The sequence below is a fragment of the Heliangelus exortis genome, chromosome 2 (assembly GCF_036169615.1).
Source record: "Heliangelus exortis chromosome 2, bHelExo1.hap1, whole genome shotgun sequence".
Lineage (NCBI taxonomy): Eukaryota > Metazoa > Chordata > Aves > Apodiformes > Trochilidae > Heliangelus > Heliangelus exortis.
The window spans coordinates 37,423,419-37,437,429 of NC_092423.1; the positions used below are offsets into that span (position 1 = coordinate 37,423,419).

Genomic DNA, 14,011 nt, shown 5'->3' on the forward strand with positions numbered 1-14,011 from the left:
TTTGATAACACGGCAAAGTTTCTCTTTATGTCTTTGGCCTGTCCATGATACCCATCACTGTCAGGGCTTTCCCCCCTTCCTCCCAAGCTGACCAACACCCGAGCCCAGGGGCTGTGGTGTGCACCTGGGAAACACCCGGTAAACACAGGGGGACTCCACACCTACACTCGCACCCCCCTTGGGGCTGGGTGACGCCCGGGGTGTAGCGCACACCCCCGTTAGCCCAGCGGGGAGGAGACTGCAATGCTACCGCATAAAAAGATGGGTGCGGGGGGGGGGATGCTTCCTCCCTGCGGGCTCACAGCAGCCCTGGGCTGGCCGGTGGCTGCACCCCCGGAGGGCCGCGGGCAGGCACGGATCCCTAGCCGAGGGGCGCTGAAGGAGCCCCGCCTGGGGCCATACCCCGAACCCGTAGCCCGTGCCACCGGCGCCCTCCGCTCCCGCCGTGCCCACTTCACGTTATCTCTCCCTGCCCCCCCGCCCCGCCAATCAGCGCCGCCATTACTCCTCCCCGCCTCTTGCGGGCCAATCAGCACCGCCCTTGGTGATGCGGGCCGGGGCCGCGGCCGGCGGCGCGGTGGGGCGGGCGCCTTTGATGCCGGCGGGCGGTTAATTCAGGAAGCTCCTCGGGAGCGCGAGGGGGCGGGGCGCCGGTTCCGGGGGGGTGTGGGGCGTGGGGCGGAGCCGTAGGGGCGGAGCCGGAGAGTCTCCCCCCTCCCCCCCCCCGCCCCTGGCGGGACCGCCGCGCGCTGCCGACGGAGAGTTCGGCGCGAGGCCCCGGCGCGGGGTGGCGCCGGCGGCCGCGGCAGCGGCGGGCGAGGAGGGGGGGGGGCGTGGCCGGCGCGCGGGCGGCGGGGAGGGAGGGGGGGGCGGGGCGGTGAGCGGAGCGGAGCGGAGTGGAGTCGTTGGTGGCCGGGGACGGCGGTCGGTGTGGCGGCCTCGCCATGGTGTTCCTCAAACTCCGCGAGCAGGTGGGTGCGCGGGAGCGGCTGCAGTCGCCCGTCTCTCCCCTCCCTACTTCTCTCCCTCCTTCCCTCCCTCTCCCGGTGCCGCCGGGCGCGGCGGCTGCGCGCCCTTCCCCGCCCCCTCCCCGCTGTGGTGTGCCCGTGCGTGCGTGTGACAGGCGGCGGGCAGGGGGAAGGCAGCATGGCTGCTGCCGCGGCCCGGCGGGGACGGGGCGGGAGGCGCCATGCGCTCCCGGGGCGGGCTCCCGTACCCCCTCAGCGGCCCCGCTGGGCGGGCGGGAACCGCCGCCCCGCGCAGGTATCGGGCCTAACAGGTGGCCGCGGGAGCCCGCCCGCCCCCTGCCCAGCCCTTCCCGCCGCGGTGGCGGGCCGGCTCCGGGGCGGAGGGAGAGAGGGAGAGCGCCCGCCCTGCCCTCCGGTCCCCGCCGTGCCCTCCGCCTCGGGGGTGGAGGAGAGGCCTGCGGGGGTTCCCCCGAGGCAGCCCTGACCCGCGCCTGTGTTTCGGGAAGGGAAAACCTGGGCCCCAGGGATTGCCCGGTTGGAGGGAATGGGGCTGGAGACAGCCGGCCGGGGAGCCGCGGCGGGAGCGGGAGCTGCCTCATCTCTCTGCTCCTCCCGGAGCCGGACCCAGACCCGGGCAGCGCTGCCGGTGGCGGTTTCACGTGCCCGGGAGCTGCCTGCTCGCCCCCCTCACCTTCCCCTTCCAGGCCTTTAAAATCTTTTGTTTGGCTGTTGTAATTTTTTTTCCTCCGTGGTCTTGACGTACCTTCCCCGAGTCCCGTGCCTCCCCTGCTGAAAACCAGAAGGTTTTTCGTGCCTTCAGTGGTTCTGTTGCTTTCATCGCATCACACCCTTCTTTGTTTGCTAGACTCTTCGGTTTCCATCCTAGCTTATGAAAAATACTTGTATTCGCTGCTCTGTCCTTTCCTGGTGTCTCTCCTGTCCTACCTATTGTCTCCTGTGCAGTATCAAGATACAAAGGTGGGAGGGTCTGCTCTGCCAGTTCTCAGCGTGTGGAAAGAGGCTCGAAAACGTATTTTCTCGTGTTTTCGTATGTGTTAGACCCAGTTCTCTGCAAAGACTCAGACTGTTGGTCTCCTTGATATGCTTCCTTAAGATAACTGACTGTGAGGCTCGGGGACACACCCCCCAATTTCCCACAAAAAAATGCCCCACAGAAAAAAAAACCACGCAGAAACTTGGCAGTGGTTAGGCAGCTGGTATCCTGTGTCTGTTTATTATGCTGATCAGTAGCAGCTCATCATTACCTACTACTCCTTCCATCAGTCTGCACATACCTTTTTTTCTTTACACTTAGGTTGCATGGTCCCTTGGGATTTTGTTTTCAAAAAGTGTTTAGCAATACGGGGCTGGGGTTTTTATGTCCTGCTGTGTTCTATGTAAAGTTGATGAAGTCTCATGTTTTTTTCGGAACTTCATCTATGAATGGAGAATGTTTGTGGACTGGCAGTACATTTAGTGTCTTTGACTTAGTTTTCCTTTTAGGCTTCATTAGTGTTACTGGATGGGAGGCTCTCCCCAGAAATGAACACTTGTTCATCCCTTCTGGTAAAACTAAAAAATTACAAGTGTGATGCAAGTAATCCTTGTGAAATAATTATTTTTAAAAAATCCACCATTAATATGTTAACTTCTGAAATAAAGTACTTTCATGTTTTTGTCTGGGAAGAATCCTGTTATTGACTGATGCTGAGGGGAAATGCTGGACTATGTGCAATCACCGGTCTGACAGAGTAATATTTGTGTGGCTTTCAGTTTCTTTCATAATGTGTTTTTTAAACCAGAAGTACGAGGTGGATTTTTTTTTTTTTTCAGAGGCTTCATATGTATTGAGACACTGGGAACTGAAGTATTCTTTCACTTAAAAGGAGGGTGGTAGGGTCAGGGAAAGGAAGCAAAGGAGGGAGGGAGAGGAATACTGGTTTTGAAGTGGCTTTTGTAGAAGTGATTTTTAGCAGCAGCTGTATTCCTGCTGTATTCAAGTGTCAATTGCTTGATAAACTGGTTATTGCAAACTAAATTATGTTAAAATTACTTTCTCTGAGAGTGCCAAAAATCGTGAGGAATCTTACTAACATGAAATACCTCTGATTTGCTAATTACAGAGAATTCCTCCGGGTCCACGTTGTTGTGCAGTATGCTCTGAAATGTCTTGACATCAGGACGAGGTGCTGCACTGAGATTATAACACCACCTGCTCGTTATACAGAGCAACTCATGATACTGTATGAAAGTAGAGGTGTTTTACCTTCAGTATTTCACAAAACATGTTTCTTGTTTGCTTGAACCATATACTTCATAGTAATGCAGTAATTTTGAATAAGGTAAATTGTCACGTGTGTTTGCAGGCCCAGTAGTGAGTCTGTCCCCAGTGGTGGCTGCGTTTCACAGGGGAGTGCAAAGGCTGCTCTGTTTGCACTGTTCAGATAGTGTGAAGGAGGGAAGTCATTTGCTGTTTTCTTTCTACAACAGAAGACATATTAATGACTTTCTGAAACAAAAATTCTACAAATAAAGTTCTACTTTCATGTAATTCTAAATATTTTCTTTCCAAATCGCCATAAATGTGTTAGTTTTGTTCTTTGATAATGTAGAAGGGCTCTGCATTACTTATCTAAATGTCAGAATTATGCTTAGGGGAGGCAGACTTAGTGCATACAAGCATCTTAATCTTTTCTTACACTTGCTTTACTTCGCTTTTGGTTTTGTTTTTAAGTCACCACAATCTTGCATAAAAGCAGCGCTTGAGAACTTCAAATGAGGTGAGAAATTCTGCTCTGAGGCTTTTAGTTGATCTCAGAGGGTGAAACCCCAGTTCTGCTTGATTTAGTTTACTTAGTACACTGATAAACAAAACTTTGATCCTACAGATGCTTAATGTGTTTGTGAAGCTCAAATATTTGGTTGTCTTTGGAGGCTGATCTGATATTCCTAGCTTTCAGAATAAAGGTTTTCCATGCACTGAAAAACGTAGACCTTTCCTTGGGTTCACCAAGTAGCCAGCAGGTACATTGTCTACAAATTTGTGTTAACATTGCTTGAGCTTTACTGCTTTGCAATCCTGAGAGGTGGGAATGTCTTTCAAAGTTTTGAAATAACGTGGAGTGTACATTGCACTTCCAAAAGTATCAAAAAGCTGGTAAGCGGTATTTGGAAAAAAAATTGTTTTTGAAGATAACTCCTCTCAATATGGTTCAGTTTAAGATGTGTAGTGCTGAATAGCAAACTTTGACTCTGAAATAGAAAGATCTATCATTCAAGTATCAGGTTCGAAGCTGTTCTTGTTGCTCTTGGTTTGCTGTACAACATTTAAACACATTTAAAACAGGGGAAGCAAGTCAGCAAATTCTGTCACTGAAGGTTAAACCATTCAAGGTAGAGATGAAAAATACAGTAAGTGTACCTTATCGTTAATGTATTTGATCTTCAATTTGTTTGCCTTTAAACTGTCTACATAGATTGGTGCCTGTAAAACAGATTCTCTAGATGAGAAGCTGCTTTAACTACGAAAATGCCAAGTGAAAGGGAAGCTATAAAAGTTTGTTTCTTTCTGAAACGCTGTGGTACTCTCTCCTGTAAGAAACTGCATTGAAAGCAAAGTTTAGGTCAAGGTTCACTGATGTTTTGTCAGACTTTTTCGTGAGCGGGTGAGTGGGTGGGGGAAGAAAAAGGAGTAGCTTGCTTGTCAGTCTCTAATGGTATGCCTTGGTTTGCTGTATAAAAGCCCTCTCAGCTCTGCAAAGCCACCTGTGGAAGGCTATGTGTCTTCTGTTTTTTTGCTATTTGTAGTTCCTAGGTATATTGAACAGTTCCAGAACAGGTGAATTCTTGCTTTTTAGAGGGCTGTGAGTTGGTCTCTCTTACACATAAGTAGTAGACAGCCCAGTTTTTCTTAGTAAGTAGGTAAAATTCTTGCTTAACAACAGAGGGATTCCTTGTTTTTCTGTTACAAGCTTTACCTGCCTGTGTGTATACAGGTCATCTTTTAGCCTTGCATAAACCTACATTTCAGTAGAGCTTTGTTGACATGTGTGATGTTCTGATCAAAACTGTCTTTTTTAAAAAAAATACTTTATAGCTATGTAACTACTTGTGAGAAAGCTCATGAGATGCTACATCATGATAGTTGTCAGTGGTTCATTTCTTTCAGTCTGTCATAGCTTTAATTACACATTTTCTGTCTTACCTGAGTCTTAAATTTGTAATAGGAAGAAATCCTAGGGCTCTTAATAATAGGCATTTGAAGGGAATTTGTTGGGGATTTTTCTGTATGACTACTAGATTGTTCTTGAGGCAGTGCATCTATTCCAAGAAGTCAGATGTGAGTGGAAAGTATCGTAATATGAACAACTGTATGAGGATATTAGAGTGACCACTTATCTTGAAAGTCCTTGAACAGTGAGAGCACTGACTTCTTTATTGCCCATTTATATCTTTCTCTTAGCAGAGATGGATCTTGTTCAATTGGCAGTTAAACAAATGTTTGCAGTGTCATAGTGAACGCTCTGAATGCCTCTATGGTTGCTATTTTCATTACTGCCAGCATTAGACTTCATTCTTTTAGAATTCATGCCAAGAATAAATGTCCCAACTAGTTCCTTGTTACACTAAGAGGAGGAATGGTCTCCTGTGGTGATGAAAAGGAGCTGCTGCTGTTTGATGAGGGAGAGATGCAATGGGAATGGAGCCACATCATATTGCTCTACAAATTCTGTTCAGACAGCCTAATGAGTTGTGTGTTCTTTGTTTTGTTTTTTTTTAAATTACTTTGGTGAATCTTGTTGAAGTTGAAAACCACTCATAATGCTCCATCACGCTTTCTTCCCCAAAATTGCATCTGATCTGTTTCAGCTGTATACAAGATAACTAAATTAGGAAGTTGTTGCAATACTTACCAAGGCACCTTATGTCCTACTAGTAATTCTCATGTTCCCAGGCTAAGAACTCAAAAGTACTGAAAAGATAGGTTTCTCTAATTGATGGAAAACTGAGTAATTTGAACTCAGTTTATCTTGTTATGTGAAGTAATTACCAGCCCTTGCATTAGAATGTGTTGAGAGAACCTGGTTCTATCACATGTTTGTTTTGGGGGATCAGATTCCCTGACGATAACTCAGGAACTTCGGACTTGTGAACAAGCAGTTCTTCTCAGTCAAGGAAATAAACTGTTTAAAATACAAAAAAAAAAAAAAAAAAAAGTGGGGGAGAAACAAAGCAAGCCTTGATTCCGCAGTCAGATCCTTAGGACAGATCCTGTTAACTCAGTGGCCTTCTGTGAGGCTATAAAGCTCTATTCATGTAGATAGTATTGAAGGTTTGTGACCAGTACTTGGAAGCAACTGTTGAGGAAAAAATGAGGCTAATGTTCACTTATGAGAAGTGTCTTCCTTAGTACCCACAAAAACATCCATTTCCTCTAGAAATAGTAGCTGTTAAGACTGTGAACTAGCAATCTGCTATCTGATGTGGATTTTTATATTCCAGTTTTCCAGCATTGTTTCCATTCACTGAAATAGGTTGTGGAATAATATATCTGAAGGCAAATATCTTTGGTGTAATACACGTGGTATCCTCCATTTCTTTCAGGTAGTTGTTGTACCTTTTATTTTTCTCTAGTCAGCTGAGCCTTCCTGAGTCAAACTAATATCTGATCATTTGTTTTCTTGCTCCTGCCAACTTAACGCTGTTCTTACCTCTGTTTCTCTACTCCTATTTCTGGAAATTGAGTGGGAGACTCGTTGCCTTAGTTACAGTGACTAACAGTTTCAAAGTTATTTATAATGTTTTTGTTTAAATAACTTGTATCGTGATAGAAATCACAAAATACTTCAATAAAAAACCAAAGCATTTTATTGCTAAGTGCTGGTAGCATGCTTGCAGTACTGATTCTTGAGGGGGGTTGTTTTCATTCATTGTTGGGGGCAGAGGTTAAGTTCTAATCTGACATTTGAAGATCAATCTGAAATAAGGTATCTTGGTGTTATCCTTCATGCAAATGAGGACAAAATTTAATATTTAAACTCTGGAACATCAGGGAATGTTATTTCTCTCCTTCATAATGACACTAGCACTCTTGCCAAGGGGTGGAAATGTACCAGATTAATCATGTTAATTCAGTTGTGGTTGCTCAGGTGTTGATGAATTATACAGCACTGACCCATTTCAGCACAAAAAGTAGAGCTAATGCAGGAGTGGTGGGACTTGAGTAAGTTGGGAGAGGAAGGGAAGTGAGACTTGTAGGCAGCTGGGTGGGTGCAGAGAGCTGAAGAGGAAGAATCAGCAAATGAAAGAGGAGCAAAATAGTTGGTCTGTTGTAGCATCCCTGTAGATTGATGAACTACTTGTTACCTAAGTACTTCTGTAATAATGAGCCACTCTTTATGGTGAATGGAATATAATCTTACATATTCATTGATTATTTCTCCAGTAACGTAGGCATGTGAATTAAATGAACAATTCCCTGTAAATAGATTCTTTTCTTTTCTTGCTTTACACTGGTGTTGCAATAGGCAGACCTTTGCTTTACACTTCTCAAATTCAAACACAGTTTCAGTAATTTAGTGAGAAAATATTTAAGTGTTCAGGCTGCCCTAAACAGGTTGGCTTTAGTCGTGTAAACAGCAATCTGCTTTACTCAAGCTTATGTTGTTAAATGTCAGAACTGTGTTTACAGGGATATGGGGGAAAACTTTCCTGCACCGAAGTAGGAAAGAATGTCTCAATCACAAACTTGACTTGAAGAATTCAGTGTTGTGTTTCAAGATCTTGCTGTTTGTCCTCAACATTTTGATAGCTCCATCTATACTGGTACCTCTGAAGTTGAACCTTCCCAGTGTCAGGCAGCACAGAGACCAAGGATCTACCCAGCTCATAGCTGAAGGACCTTTTTGGGTCATAGGCAGCTGAACTTGGAGGGGGAAAAAACCTCTTTCAGGAAGTTCAGTTATTTATACATTAACATAATCTATAGCTAGTGCATAATGCAGTCATTTCAATCTGTAGCTACAGACTCAGTTTTGTATAATGTTAGGGGTAACTGGTATTCTGTCCTTCCTTGTCACATCTGTAGATTATCTGCTGCTTCTGCCCATTGCTTGTGGTAGTCTGTGCAATGTCTTTCTTTTCCTCCTGAGCACTGGATGCCCCTTTCCTGCCTCAGATTTCTCTCTGGTTCCTCCACCTCATCACACTTGATTTTCTCACCAGCATCATCCCACAAAGTGTTATTGGTAGGTTAAAATGAAGGAAAAGTACACAAAAAATAAGGACATGAAGAAAACAAAAATGCTAACATTTTCTGGTTACATTGTTACCCATTGTTTTGAACTAGCAAAACATCCCAAATCATGGTACAAAGACACTTCAGAAATAGCACAGTAATGGAATTCCCTAGTCCTTCCCTCTGTTTCTTTGTAACTGCAGAATTCAGTTCTTGCTGTGTTTGCTAAAATAAGAGGTTCAGTAGAAAAAGGTTTTATGCTTAATATTGTGTTTCTGCACTGTTTCTTTGCCAAACCAGAACCCTGTATTGGTACTACCTGATACCTTTCATTTCCTTTGCTCCCCTCTCGGTTCCAGAAGCAGTATTTTGTTTTACAGCTCTGCTTTACAGCTCAGTATCTGTTGCTTTTTAAACTAGTGTTCTTTCAGTCTGGGGGATAATTTTCAGCATTAGGGAGGACTTGTAGTAGAACACTTTCTCTTCTGTCTTTTGTGTCAGCTGCAAGGCTGCAAATGCCATTGCTGTCCTGCATCATTCCTCATCCTATAGTAACAACCCCATGATGTTTTCTGTTTCTTTCCATCTACAAACACACAGACATTTAAAGATTATTATCTGGCACTGCTCAGGTCACAGACTTTGAATTATATTAAAACAACTTTTCAAGTAAATAGTAAGTTACGCTTTATGACTTGTCCATAGACATTTGCCTGTGTTGCTTTTTACTATAAATTTAAAAAATTATAATTATTTCAGAGATGTTAATAGTCAAGTTGATCTATGCCAGAAGCAACAGAGCTCAAGAGAGAAACAAGAGCAAAGGAAAGGTGAAGAAGGGATTTGTAAAGCAGTAGAGTGAGAATAAGGACAGAAATGGTTAGGGTATCATAGTCTATCAGGCTACCCTGTAGAGCTCTGTTAGCAATGAATTCAAGGCATTCCCCGCCCTTCCCCTCCCGCCCCTCTCCAGGTGCAAATAATGTTTTTGGGTCAAGTATGTAAAATTTGTTGTCTTGGAAGGGCAAATATAGCTGCATGAAGCCACATCTTTTATTTTTGAAAGGATTTTGACTTAGCACATTAAAAAATTTCTTAAGAATTCATAAGAGTCGCAACATTTAACAAGTCATAATTGCCTTAAAAAGAACTACTCTTCATAGTTCACATTTTAGCAGAATAGTTGTGGGGTTACCTGAAAGTTGATTTCTGCAATCTTCTGCATGTATATTAGAGCTCCTTTAGTAATCATTAAGGTATTAAACTTATTACATACATAATTACAGAATAACTACTAGCTTCAAAGTAGAAGTACCATGATTCGTGACTCTGCCCACAAGTAGTGGAAAAATTTTGCAGAAAAATTATCATGCCTGATAAAAGCTGTTTATTACATTTTTGCACTTCAACCAAAGGCTGTATCTGGAAGGCTCTGTTTTGCTGCTGAAATGATGGTAGAAAATAATGTAAGCATATAGTGTATTGCACTGGTTTCCTGTCTTGACATTCTGTCCCTTACATGGGGGAGCAGTGAGATACATTTCCTTCTAGGAAGTTCTTCACTGGCACTTGCAGAAGCCAAAGAAACAGTATCTGTGAATGACAGGAGGAATAGCAATGCCAGCAGTGTCTGTGGAGACTGTCAGAGGAGAAGTTCAGCTCCCCTTTCCTTGGAAGCTTGCCATGCCAATATTAGCAGTGCTCTCCTCCATGCTGGTTGGAGGTGTAGCAAAGTCATTTTGGAAACGTTCTGGAGGAAGTTCTTTAGAAAATTGGCTCTTTGCCTCCTGTATGACCACAAGCAGAAATTAATCTTCTAGGCCTGAAGCTGGGTCTTGTGGCAGCATTTGGTCACAGTTAGGTGGACACCAAGACAGAATGAATGTGCTTGCAGAAAAGATCTTGGAAATGTCTGCTGGAGTCCTGTGTTCTGTGCTGGGGGAGCCCTGATTGCCTCTACCGAAATACATGCATTTTGGACATGGTCACAAAAACCCCTTTCATTTTCAAGATATATATTGTGACTACAGTACTCATGAGTATTTCCCTTACGTTGCCTGAGACCAGTTATTTTTGGACAAAGCGAAAGTAGGATGGTTAATTGAAAAGAAGAGAAATTGATGGAATGATGTGATTTGACCTCAGGATTTCATGATTTACACCCTTCTGGAGTGCAGTGACATGTAGCATGTCTATGAAGCAATGCAGTGTCACAGGGTTCAAAATGCCCAGTTCTTACTTTGCGTAGTGTGTGATGTGGCTGCAGAACTGAGGTGGCAACTGCTTTGGTGTGTATTGGCACTGTGTTTTTTCACCGGATAAGAAACAATTAAAATGGCCCTAACAAGCAAGGTTCAGCACAGGCAGAAACACTAGGATATGCTTTTCTTTTCATTGTCTTCTTTTCAGGAGTTTAATTAACAGCCAAAACTATGCTAATTATGTGTCTTGGAAATTAGCTACTGCAGTGAAGGCCAACGTTTCCAGCTGATGTATAGGAGGAGCTACATGAAGAACTGGATGCTAAGTGTATTTCTGGTGTAGAGTAGGACTATGTGTGTGTGAGAGAAATTAATACATTGCCTGAATGAACCTCGATCTTTAAAGTCATGTGGAGAAGGTAATTTCCATGAAAGAGCAGGAATTTCGTAATTTTAAGATGGAGTATAATAACGTACTTCTGCTTGGGTTGTTTATGATTTGCAAAGTTTCTAACAATAATGATTGAAACTTTCTGGCTTCTGAGCTCTTGCCTAAGGCCATTGTTTGATATTTAGTTGCCCTGATCTTAAGCAGCGTTCATTCTTCTGTGAAGTGCTGAAAAGGGAGTGGAGAGAAAAAATGAAAAATTATTTAGTTTAGTGTATAAATGCAAAGCTTTTCCTTGAAAGTTCCTTAGTAGGAACTCGAAGGATTGTTTTTGCTTAGATAAACTTCCTCTAATGCCTTGCTTTGTGACAGAAATCCTATAATTACAGAAGATGTCTCTGTAAGTGTCTTTGGGTTAGGGGCTAGAGGGTGAATGGAGGAACTTGAGTGTGGTCTGTCCTGGGGAAGCAACTTCAGTGCTTCCCTCTGGGGAAGCAACTTCAGTGCTGATGGCCTGAAACATCTTAGAGTGTGTTTTGAAGCTCAGCGACACACTTAATTTTCTTGTCTGGTTCCTGATTGTTTTGGGGTTTGAGTGTGGTTGTGAATTCTTCTTGAAGTGTAAGAGAACGTAGGGTCTTAAGGATGTCTGCTTCTATTTATAATATCTCATGTTGACTTAACACCGACTATGAAAACATTGAAACAAGAAAAGTTCTCTGCAACATACTTCTTTACCACATGTGCTGCCTTTCAGGACCCTCGTTTTTTTCCTATCCCCCATGTGACAACTGCGTGCCAGTTTTCCTGCAGAATTTTAAAGTTGGTTTTCTCTCCTTTTAGGTTGATCACTTGCTCTACTACTCAGTTTTACAACTGGAGCTCTGAAAATGACATCAAAAAGACTTGCTTTTGCCTTTCATCTTTTCTCAAGAGGTTACAGTAAAAGTATAAGTACATGTTCAGGTAATCCAGTTACCTGAAAACTGTGTGCCAAAAGTAATCTGAAACTTGCTGCATCCTTTTTCCTCATAGGAACGTGTATGGACAGAAAGCCCTTCAACTTCTTAACTCCCTTCTGTGCTTCTGTGTGTGCAGCTCTAATTCTTGGACACCGTCCAGCGAGTGCTTGGAGTCATGCCTGTTGTGACTAGTGATCCATCTATCTCCCTGCACAGAGAGATATGCTTGGGGTAGGGAAATTTCAAAGATGAAAATACAGTCATAGAAAAATGACTGTGTTGAAATAAACTAAAATAGTAGTTGATGGGTTCTGTACAAATACTAATTAAGGAAGCATGTCAGTCTAAGAATAAAATGAAGTCTATAATGGAAGAAAATTTTTCATCTTGTCTGTATAGGAAATTGAAATATAAAATAGTAGTTAAACTTGTTGGCTTATATACTACATACTACCTGATAGGGTTGTGTGGATACCACAACATAAATGCATTGGTTGTGCAAGTATTTTTGTCAGCAGCTAGAAAAAATAATAGTTTGAATGACCACTAATGAAAACATTGTCAAGCTAGACTATTCTTCATTCTTTATCCCAATTTGATCCTGCTGCAAAGCTGTTTAATTCAGTGGGTTATAGATGAAGCTATACATAGATTTGAATCTGGTTTACATTTTCTGAAATAAACAATGGTAAAACTACAGGGTTTTAAAATTTATTTTTGCTAATGGGCATGTCTTTTGACTGTAAGAAGGTACTGGGAATAAATTCCTTGGAAAATAAGGGTAAGATAAAATTGTACTTAACAGTCTCCACACAGTTGTCCATGTAACACGTGTCTGTTTGATACGAGATATCTTTGTTATAAGTATTTGGAACTAAAATGCAAAGAATAGGAGACTTTAAAGTTGGGGCCCTTAGTCCTCATAATTTAATTTTTTTTTTTTTTTTCCTAGAAGCAAGTGGGTAAGACTCAGTGAAGGTCAGGTTACAGCTTCTGTTTCTGCTCATCAACACCATTTTCTAATTTTTTTGTATTTGCCTAAAAATCTTAGTCACTTACTCAGAGGTTGCTTCATGAGTAGGCCAATCGTTTCTCCTGTGGGTTCTAGAGAAGGTGACTGGAGAGACAAGGTAGTATCAGTGCTGTTCCTGGTAGATGTTAAAACCCAAAACTACCATAAAAGTGTAAAAGAAATAAATACTGGGGAGTTAGGGAGGAAGCTTGCAGACTGACAAACATATAAGAAATATTGTGCAAATTGTTAATAAGAACAGTAGTTTGATATTTTAGGAAGCTTACCCAAGTATCTGACCCATGTTTTTCTTCATGTTTTTCTTTGTATGAGAGAGTATAAGCGGAAAGCAGAATCATTCTTGCTGTGCTGAAATCAAAGTTATTGAAGTGTGCAGAGTTTTAAGAACACCTATATTATGTGGGCTATTAGCGTTTAAAAATCAGATTCAACATTGTGAATTAAATTAGATTTATAGAAATTTTTGCTATTCTGTACTCAATGTCCCCTGTCTTATAAGGGATACGGAGTTCTTTCTGTTGTGCTTTTTGTATTATGTTGTACAAAGGTTCTCAGTGATAAGACCAGACAAAAGGTTAATCTATTTTCAGTGTGGTTTATTGGCTTGGAGTGTGGGAACTTAGAGGGAATGCTCAGCTAGAGAATTTGGAGAACAGGATGGAGATTTTGAAATTGAAAGTAACATTAAGGAAATAAATGAATATAGCCTGTTAAGATCTAGTTATAGCATTTATTGCATTGAAAGAATTGGGGGAGAAAAAGTAAAGCTAAAGTAATACGTATTTGTTGCCAAAGGATTGAATTTGAGCTGCTTCATGGACGGAAGTCATGAGCTAAGCACTTGGAACGAGTTTGTGAAAGTTCTCTGTTCGAAAGCAGCATCAGACAGCAGTAGCCTCTTCTGGAACAAATAGTGTTTTCTTTACAGTTACTCCTCTTACTTGGTTTGTTCAGTGTTGAAAACCAGAAAAAAGCTGGGGAAAAAGAACCGCTTCTCATATGAAGTCTTACAGAATTGTACTAGTCCTAAAATTTGAGAGGCTCTTGTGACCAGCCCCTAGTGATGGAATCAGTTCACTGTCTCCAGTATTTTCTTCATACAGTGACTGCTTACCTTGAGACATTTTTGGAATCTTTTTAATTAGTGGCACATCAAATTAAAACAGCCTTTAATATTTTTTTCTGTTTTTATTAAATGTCCTGATAAAATAATAAATTTAAA

The 14,011-nt window shown here is 42.6% G+C and overlaps 1 protein-coding gene across 1 annotated transcript in view; it reads left to right on the forward strand.

The window, feature by feature from the left end:
• The first annotated feature begins 862 nt into the window (after nucleotides 1-862).
• ANKRD28 (ankyrin repeat domain 28) overlaps nucleotides 863-14,011 on the forward strand; it is a 118,740-nt gene continuing 105,591 nt past the window's right edge. The window contains exon 1 of the mRNA XM_071735563.1: nucleotides 863-971. Within this exon, the coding sequence (XP_071591664.1) occupies nucleotides 945-971 (27 nt within the window). The 5' untranslated portion in view covers nucleotides 863-944. The remainder of the gene's footprint in view (nucleotides 972-14,011) is intronic.